Consider the following 10,000-nt stretch of genomic DNA (forward strand, 5'->3'; position numbering starts at 1 on the left):
ACCCTGACGGTCCGCCACTGTTTATATATATATATATATATATGGTAATAAACGTCATACACACGGGTTTAACGTCTTTACAGATTTTAAATAAATTACAGATCTCTGTAGTTTTGATAAAACACTGAGTTTTTACTGGAGGTTTAAGGAACTCCATTAATTTTGACACCCAGGTGAAGACTGAATATAGACAGATGGATCTGAAACTAACTAAAACATTAAAACATTTAATGTCACTTTATACACTTTTGAATTGTTGGTATTTATAAGACACACATTCACTTTTAAAATGGCAATGATCAATAAATAATATTTAATTTTCCTTTTCTCAATCATTATCTCTATTATATTTATCACAGCACTTTTCTATTGGATTTGTTTGTTATATTATTATAAAGTCAGTCTTATGTTACTTATTAGACTAAGATTGTTTAAGAGGTTCTGTGTTCAGTTAAACTCCATATACAATCATCTGTTTACAGTCTGTATGATTGTCATGGACAATTCACTTAATTTCTCTCTCTTATAATATCTGTGTTGTAGAATGATGGAGGGAAAGACATCAGACTCACCAGAACCCAGCTGTGTGTCCATGAAGAGTGACCGGTCATTGGAACCCATAACTAACTTCAGAGACAGAGACACTTCTACTGATCTGAGGTCAGTGTAGTGAGGTGTTTTATTTCTTTTGCACTCAGCTTACATTTAAACAGATATTTAGCTTAATTGCATTGAATTTATATTCATGGCATTTAGCTGATGTCTTGAGTGACTTACATTAAATTTTAAGTAATATAACAGAAGCAAGAGTGCAAATAAGGAGTAATTGTCATTTATGGCCAAATATTTAGTTTCTTTTATCTCAGTGCTGTTACAGTAGGTGTCAGATGTCTTGGATGGCATTTGTCTGATTATTGGACTGGAACTAATTGCTGATGTTGAAGGCCCAGGCCAGTCCTCCTGAGCCAGTGCTGTGTCCCTCCCACACCAGGCTATACTGCTGCAGGACCCATCCACAACATCCAACATGTCTGACCATTTACACCCAAAATCAGTGGAGGGGTGAGGCAGGGATTAAGTGCCATGTATATTTTTGTCCCTGGAATTGTATCATGACTAACATCCACCTGTACAGCCTGAATCCACCAATGTGTGGTATGTGGTACAGCCTTAAATTCTCACTCATATACGTTATGTCCCAGCTCGATCGAGGGTGTGGCCTGCGGTATGTCAGGGATCCAGGCCAACGCCCTGAACTCAATCACATGAAAATGCTCCTGGAAATGCCCAAGCTCTCTACAGTGTCAGGTCACTGACCCAGTTCTTATTCCCACAACTGTGGCCCCAGAGTCACCAACCTGAGGGGATTAGAGACGGACACCGGGGGAGAATCAAGGAAACCTAATTTCTAGTGAACAGGTTTTGGGGGAATTGGCCTCTGTTTCTGTGGTCCAGGGGCAGGGGGACGGGGGAAGAATGAGAGGAAGCAAGAAAGCAAACAGAAGAAGAGGGGGACTCACTGCCCCTGATATGCTGCCAAATGGTCCTCTGCCGTCTGAATTAACTCTTTAAGCAACACTGGACAGTGGTATTGGACCCATTCTGCTGTCCCCACAATAGTTGGGTGATAAACTGCTCCAGCACCACTAGGTTGACTATGTTCTCAGAGCTGTTCTCCTCTGGCAGTATCCACCTTCTACAGGTGTCTCAGAGCTGTGGGGTGAGGCTCAGCTGGACACTGTAGCTGCAGAAGAACCCTATGAATGTGATTGAACACAGTGGATGTATATTTTCTTGCACAAATTATTTTTAAATGTCTTTTAAACATTTCCAGACATAATATGGTTCCTTTTTATTTTTAGTTTTTTTGTATTTATTTCATTTGCTCATTAAGAGGTTCTGTGCTAATTCAAATTCGAACCTTGGATTGCGAGCATAATTTGTTCCAGAAAAATTCTCGGAATCCAATAAGCTCATATAGCAAAGCGAATTTTGCCATTGGAAATAATGTGAAGTCAGATGATCCGTTCCACACACCCAAAAGTATTTATATATACAAATGATTGTTCCTAATATCTGAAACAGATAACAATGATTAATATACTTTTAGCGTAATCATCTCCTTCTTCTTACCACCTTCCTTTTCCTGATTTTTTTTCATTGGGGCCATTGTTGCTCAAGATATGAAAAAGTTTTACACACACACACACACACACATAGATACAATGCTATAGTAAACAGTACGCTCGCACAGATGTTGCCTGTACAAGAAATTCACGCCAACTGACGACGAGTACACGGGAACCTTACCCGAGCTCCCATTGGTTTACGCATTGCGTGATGCTCATTGCGTGATGCTCATTGCGTGATGCTCATGGCGTGATGCTCATTGCGTGATGCTCATGGTGTGATGTTCATGGCGCGGTCCTCATCTTGCAACTTATCTCTCGTTAACCAAGTTAAAATTTATTAAAAATTTCTGCTCATCTTGCAAAACACTCGTAGACCAAGTTACTCACAATCCAAGGTTTTACTGTACAATCATCTGTTTACAGTCTGTATGATATTATCATGGACAATTCCCTTAATTTCTGTCTCTAATCTAGAATGAAGGAGGGAAAGACATCAGACTCACCAGAACCCAGCTGTGTGTCCATGAAGAGTGACCGGTCAATGGAACCCATAACTAACTTCAGAGACAGAGACACTTCTACTGATCTGAGGTCAGTGTAGTGAGGTGTTGTACAGCAGTGTTCCACCTGATCAAACTCACTCACCTCATAATTAACTATTTTATTCATTCATTCATATTCTATCACATTCTCAATACTTTAGTGTCAGTGATGAAATCCTGAAATCCGTGTATGGTGTTAAAGGAGAGGTTCACTTCCAGAGCAAAATTTTAATACAAATCATTTCCTCACCCCCTTGTAATCCGAGATGTTTATCTTGCTTTCTTCAGTCGTAAAGAAATGATGTTTTTTGAGGAAAACCTTTCAGGATTTTTCTCCATACAGTGGACGTTCTTTGAAAAATAAAATAAAACTATACTTTTTGTAGATAACTGATGATGTTTAAATTAGTTATGATGTATTCAGGGTGTGTTAAAGGAAGCTATGTTCTCATATTGACTTCCTATGCTGGAGTGACCCCTACTGGTGAGACAAGTTGGTGGTGCAGGTGTTAATAGGGATTTTGGGGGATGCAAGTTTTTCTTGAGTTAATAAACATGTTGCTCTCCAATATGTGCGAGTCTCCGTCTCTATAACAAACTACATGGTGTCAGAAGTTGAAGTGTTCAACAGCGACAAAGAAAAGGGAAAAAAAAGGAAGAGAATAAAGAGGACACAATGGCTGAAAGATTTCGCCGACCAGACCCGCTGATCTTCGATGGTAACAGCAGAAATCTGTCGAAAATTTGAACTAGAATTTGACATTTATCGCTGCAGCCCACAGTGAAAAGCCAGATAAAACTAAAATCTACATACTCCTCAATCTTGCAGGACCTGAGGCAATTGAAAGAGAGCGTTCATTTACATATGCTCCAGCGAGACTGGCTGCCAATGGGCAAGATGTAATCACACCAGCAGAGTCAAGAGAAGATCCAGAATGTTTAAAGAGGAAATTCAGAGAAGTATGCAATCCAGAGACAAACGTGACGATGGAGAGACACTCGTTTAATACCAGAAATCAAAAACCAGGAGAAACCATCGAGGCTTACGTTAGTATGCTGAGAAATAAAGCAACAACATGTAACTTTGGTGCGCTCACAGACGAGTTAATCCGAGACAGACTGGTGTGTGGCATAGACAAGGATAGTGTAAGAAGGGTGTTGCTGAGAGAAAGTGATTTAACTCTTGCATAAGCGATAAAAATATGCCAAATCAGCGAATTAACTGAGCAGCACACAAAGGTGCTAGCTGCATCTTGTAGCGGTCCCACAAGCACTGATGCAGTACACTATAATTCAAAATGGAGAAAAGCCAACGTGCACCACCAAAAACCGCAGCAGAAACATCCAAGTAGAACAAAGAACATTGTTAACTGTAAAAACTGTGGTGGAAATCATCCAGCAAAGCGTGATCAATGCAAGGCTTTTGGGCAACAATGTTACCATTGTAAAAAGTTTAACCATTTCAAGTCCCAGTGCAGATCTGCATCAAGAGACAATTTCAAATCCATCAACCAGATCACTGATACAAACACAGAGAGCAGTGAAGAGTCATTTCATATTGACGGGCTGTGTCTTGGTGCCAGTGAGATTGATACAGTCTATCATCAAACGACTAACAAGCAGGAAATACATTGCAGCCTAACAGTAAATGGTAAGCCCCTAGAGCTAAAAATTGCCACAGGAGCAAAGTGCAATGTCATTTCAACTGAAACGTACCAAGCAGTAAGAAAAGATGAAAAAATCCAAGAAAAGTCGAAAGCAACACTAGTGGCTTATGGAGGCACAGCGATTCAAACACAAGGAAAACACAATGCTGGACCAACAAACAAAAACCACACCTGTTACAATTTCATGTTGTTGATAAAAATGTCATATCATTGCTGGGCCTGCCAGACTGTTTAAAAATGAACTTCATATCTCTCAAAGATGAAGTGCACAGATTAGATATTAATAAAAATGGAAGCCTGTCACAAGAAATACTCACAGAGTATGCTGACCTATTTGATGATGAGTTAGGCACCTTACTTGTGACATATTCAATGAAGATTAACCCAGACATCACTCCAGTGGTGCGGCCCCCTCGCCAAATACCTGTGGCAATGCGTGACAAAGTAGAAGCTGAAATAAAAAACACAACAAGACTAGGAGTCATGACACCCATTTCAGAACCCACAGAGTGGGTATCCTCCATGGTCACCACACACAAGAAAGACACTGACAAGATGTGAAGCTGCTTTGAGAAAATGTTCTTTGTTAAAAGCACTGTACAAATAAAATTGAATTGAATTGAAGATCCACCTATGCATCGAACCACGGGATCTGAATGAAGCCCTTATACACCCTCACCATCCTATGCACACAGTAGAGGAGGTAGCTTCACAAATGTCCAACATCAGCATCTTCTCGGTCCTCGACACTAAAAGCTCATTCTGGCAAATTAAACTGGATCATGAATCTTCCCTACGCACCACTTTTGCGACTCTTTTTGGGAGATATCGTTTTCTGCGTATGCCTTTTGGCATTAACTCGGCATCAGAGGTGTTCCAGCGGGCAATTCAACAGATCTTTACAGGATTTCCATGTGCCATTATCATAGATGACATCATTGTTGGAGGGAAAGGGAAGAAGGAACATGATGAGAACTTGAGGAAAGTTCTAAATAGAGCACGGCAAGTACATCTAAAACTAAACGCACAAAAATGCAAGTTCAGGCTCAAAGAAGTCAGTATTGTGGGCCATCTGTTCACAGAACATGGATTAAAACTAGACCCAACCAAGATACAGGCCATTACAGAGATGCCACCGCCAAGTGACAAAGCTGCCTTGCAACGTTTCTTGGGCATGGCTAACTACCTCGTTAAGTTCATCCCAAATTTCGGTGAACTAGCAGCACCACTTCGACAGTTGCTCCACAGGGATGTGGCCTGGTGCTGGTCACAGCAACAACAGGAACCGTTTGACATGCTAAAAAAATGCATCACATTTCCACCCATGTTGAAATATTTTGACGTAAGCAAACCTGTGACAATCACGTGTGATGCTTCTCAGTATGGATTGGGTGCAGCATGCCTACAGAATGGTCAGCCTATCAGCTACACCTCACGCTCTCTCACTGAAATGGAAATGAGGTATGCTCAAATCGAGAGGGAGCTATTGGCAGTGGTCTTCGCCTGTCACGAGTTCTATGACTGTATCTATGGAAAAACAGTCTTGGTGGAAACAGACCATCCGCCCCTTGTTATGATTCTGAACAAGCTTCTACATACTGCTCCAGCATGACTTCAGCGAATGATACTAAAGCTGCATAAGTTTAATCTAACTCTTACTTACAAAAGAGGAAAGCAGCTGGCAGACACACTATCACATGGTCCCAGGAAAGTAACAACTGATCTCAAAGATGAACAGGACATTGAGGTGATGTCTATCCAAATGATTTCAGTCAACCGGCTGCAAGAGCTCAGAGAACACACTGAAAAAGACAGCTGTCTGCAAAGTTTGTGCGACACCATCAAGAACGGCTGGCCAAAGAAAATTCAGAGTGTCCCAGTTCCACTAAAACTCTTTTTCCTTTCAGGGATGAGCTCACTACTGAGGACGGAATCATCACGAAGGGAACAAGAGTTGTAATCCCTCACAGCCTATGAAGTGAATATCTACAGATTTTGCACAAAGGTCATGCAGGAGCCGAAGTGACCAAATGTAGAGCATGCAATGCTGTTTTCTGGTCATCTATGACACAGGACATTGACCATTTTGTGCAGTCTTGTAGCATATGCAATTCTTTAAAGCCTCATCAACAAAAGGAGCCATTGCAGAGATCCCAGAACCGCCCTGGTCTGTTGTTGCCACTGACATATTTGACTGGAACAGCCAACAGTACCTAGTGCTGGTAGATTCATACTCAGGCTGGTTTGAAATAAATCCACTCAGAAAGTTGTCATCACAAAACATCATCAACAAACTAAAGAGGCACTTTTTTGTGCATGGCATTCCACAAAAGCTAATCACCGATAATGACACCCAGTTCACAAGCCAGATGTTCAGAGACTGCAAGTTCATGGGACTTTGGCCACATTACTAGTAGCCCTGAGTATCCCCAGGCAAACAGTCTTGAAGAAAGAGCTGTTCGTAGTCCAGTATCTTATCTCAAGAAATGTTGCAGATGTTCAACAAATTCAGAAACAAATCTGTCCCATCTCTCTTAGTGACTTCGAGCAGGCGCTTTGGGTTCGCAGGCACAGAGATTGATGTCCAGGGTAACTCGTACCAACACGCCCATCAGCAAGCAGATGCTGAAGCCAAGGTCAAAGGATACAGTGAAAACTCTCCAAAAACAGACAAATGCAAAAAGCGACCTTTGATAAAGGGAGCAAGCCACTCACTCCACTGCATGAGTCCCAGGTAGTAAGGATGCAAACAGCAAAAGGACATGACAAGATTGGGGTTATTAGGAGCATTCTCAAGGAGCCCAGATCATATGTTGTGGAGTCACACGGTAAAGAGTACAGGAGAAATCATCGACATCTACTACCTGTGAAAGAGCCTCTCCCACACAAGCAGATCAGGAGGACTTGTTCTCACAACTCAGATCTGTACCAGACAGCAACAATGTGTCTAGAGATGCACTGTAGTCTGAAGAAAACATTCCAGCTGAGCTAACTGCTCAAAAGTTACCTTACCGTACCAGATATGGCTGGGGTTCCAAACCTAATCCTAAGTACTCCATTCATCTATACATGTTGTTGAGAAGCAAATGAAAAGAATGTGTTATTGTAAGAAGTAATTCTGACATTTTGGTTATCACTTTCAGTGGTAATTTAAATTTTGCAAATGTTACAAAACTGTTTGTGAAATTATATTACTTTTGATTGGAGGGAAGTACAAAACTAAGGAAAGGGGATGTAGATAACTGATGTTCAAATTAGTTATGATGTATTCAGGGTGTGTTAAAGGAAGCTATGTTCTCATATTGACTTCCTATGCTGGAGTGACCCCTACTGGTGAGACAAGTTGGTGGTACAGGTGTTACAAGGGATTATGGGGGATGCAAGTTTTTCGTGTGAGTTAATAAACATGTTGCTCTCCAATATGTATGAGTCTTCAGCTCTATAACAAACTATACATTTTAACCACAAAAGCTCATCTAGCACTAGCTCAATATACTAAATAATCACATTGGAAGGTCACACGTGATGTAGGCGGAACTACAGACCCAGTGTTTACTAGTGTGAAGGAGGAGGACTGCTCCGAAGTTGTTGTGTGTGGAATGACAAAGTTATATGTACCTTTTTGTTAGTAATCAGTGTTTGATTTATGTGTACTTCCTTGGTCTTTGTAAACCCTGGGTCTGTCGTTCTGCCTACGTCACTCGTGAACTTTCGACGTGATTACGTTGTACGTAGCATCGTGGGCGCACATCCCGGAAAGTTTTTTTTTTTTACATCTGAACAGAGAATAGTGATATATATCTGTCTCTGTGTTTATTAGTGTGTTGTGCAGCTATGAAAATACACATAGACCATATTACAGGATGAGTTTTATTTGTTCACAGATCACAAAAGAAGAAATCAGACATCAGCAGAAATCAGTTGGACTCCATATTCAAGGTGTGTGTGTGTGTGTGTATGTGTGTGTGTGTGTGTGTGTGTGTGTGTGTGTGTGTATGTGTGTGTGTGTGTGTGTGTGTGTGACCCTCCTTAATAGAAGGTGAAATGATTAATAACAATTTTAAACACCTGAATTATGAAGGAGTGTAAATGTATTTAAATTCAGGTATCTTTTCTACCACATTATTACATGTGTGTCTACAGTGTTATCGATGTGCAGCAGCATTATGGGTAATGAGACAGAATTTCAGTTGTAACTGTGATAAGAGAAAGAGACTTTTCTTCTTTTTAATAAAATAAAAGTCCCTCTCACTGTAATATTATAATATTTGGATCTGTTCCTGTGTGTTTCTGACCAGGAGCTGGAACACAAAGTCATCACTCTGATAAAGAATGAGCTGAAGAGGTTTAGGAAGCTCCTGAGTCCAGATTACCCATCATGCACTGAGAGGGAGGTGGAGGATGAGGAGGATGTGCACAGTGTCAGAGAGGGAGCGCTGAACATCACACTGCACTTCCTGAAGCACATGAAGCACACAGATCTCGCTAACACACTGCAGAACAGTAAGAGCTCTGAGCCATGGCTTTATTTATTCAGCTTCAGTCAAAGATATTAATAATCTGACATTAGTTTAAGGTTATAATGTGGATGTTATACACATGTATGTTTTTACTTTTAAAATTTAATACATTGTTCAGGAATGTAAATCAATATTTAATTGATATTGTGTTCAGTGATTCTGCATTAAAACATGTTATTACTTTGTTTATTAGAGTCTGTGGCCTCTGTGTATCAGCCAAAGCTGAAATCCAACCTGAGAGAGAAGTTTAACAGAATTAATGAAGGAATCTCACAGCATGGAAGATCAGCACTTCTGAATGAGATCTACACAGAGCTCTACATCACAGAGGGTTGGAGTGGAGACATCAATAAAGAACATGAGGTGAGACAGATTGAGGAAGTGTCCAAGAGACCAGCAACACAGGAGATACCCATCAACTGTAATGACCTCTTTAAGGACAAGTCCATCAGAACTGTGCTGACTAAAGGAGTTGCTGGAATTGGAAAAACAGTCTCTGTGCAGAAGTTCATTCTGGACTGGACTGAAGGAAAATCAAATCAGGACATCACCTTCATGTTTCCACTTCCCTTTAGAGAGCTGAATCTGATGAAACAGAAAAATCTCAGTCTGATGGATCTTCTTCATCACTTTTTCCCAGAAATGAGAAATCTAGAATTAATAAACTGTGACTCCTACAAAGTCCTGTTCATCTTTGATGGTCTGGATGAGTGTCGACTTCCTGTAAATTTCCAGAAGAATGAGAGATTGTGTGATGTGACAGAGTCAGCCTCAGTGGATGTTCTGCTGACGAACCTCATCAAGAGGAATCTGCTTCCCTCTGCTCTTCTTTGGATAACCTCTCGACCAGGAGCAGCCAATCAGATCCCTCCTGAGTGTGTAGACCAGGTAACAGAGGTACGAGGGTTTAATGATCCTCAGAAAGAGGAGTACTTCAGGAAGAGGATCAGTGATCAGAGCCTGGCCAAAAAAATCATCAGACACATGAAGTCTTCAAGAAGCCTCTACATCATGTGCCACATCCCAGTCTTCTGCTGGATCTCAGCCTCTGTTCTAGAGAGAATGTTGGGTGAAGCAGAGAGTGGAGAGATCCCCAAGACTCTGACTCAAATGTTCACACACTTCCTGATCTTTCAGAT

The 10,000-nt window shown here is 41.0% G+C and overlaps 1 protein-coding gene across 4 annotated transcripts in view; it reads left to right on the plus strand.

Annotated features, from left to right (window-relative positions):
• Positions 1 to 10,000, plus strand: part of LOC131343545 (NACHT, LRR and PYD domains-containing protein 3-like) — a 36,769-nt gene that overhangs the window by 2,513 nt on the left and 24,256 nt on the right. For all 4 annotated transcript variants that reach the window (XM_058375313.1, XM_058375314.1, XM_058375315.1 and 1 more), the window contains exons 2-6: positions 544 to 660; positions 2,607 to 2,723; positions 8,226 to 8,280; positions 8,640 to 8,844; positions 9,055 to 10,000. The exon at positions 9,055 to 10,000 is cut by the window's right edge and continues 843 nt beyond it. In XM_058375313.1, coding sequence (XP_058231296.1) covers positions 545 to 660; positions 2,607 to 2,723; positions 8,226 to 8,280; positions 8,640 to 8,844; positions 9,055 to 10,000 — 1,439 coding nt within the window. In that variant the 5' untranslated portion in view covers position 544. The remainder of the gene's footprint in view (positions 1 to 543; positions 661 to 2,606; positions 2,724 to 8,225; positions 8,281 to 8,639; positions 8,845 to 9,054) is intronic.

The sequence above is a fragment of the Hemibagrus wyckioides genome, linkage group LG22, assembly GCF_019097595.1.
Source record: "Hemibagrus wyckioides isolate EC202008001 linkage group LG22, SWU_Hwy_1.0, whole genome shotgun sequence".
Taxonomy (NCBI): Eukaryota; Metazoa; Chordata; class Actinopteri; order Siluriformes; family Bagridae; genus Hemibagrus; species Hemibagrus wyckioides.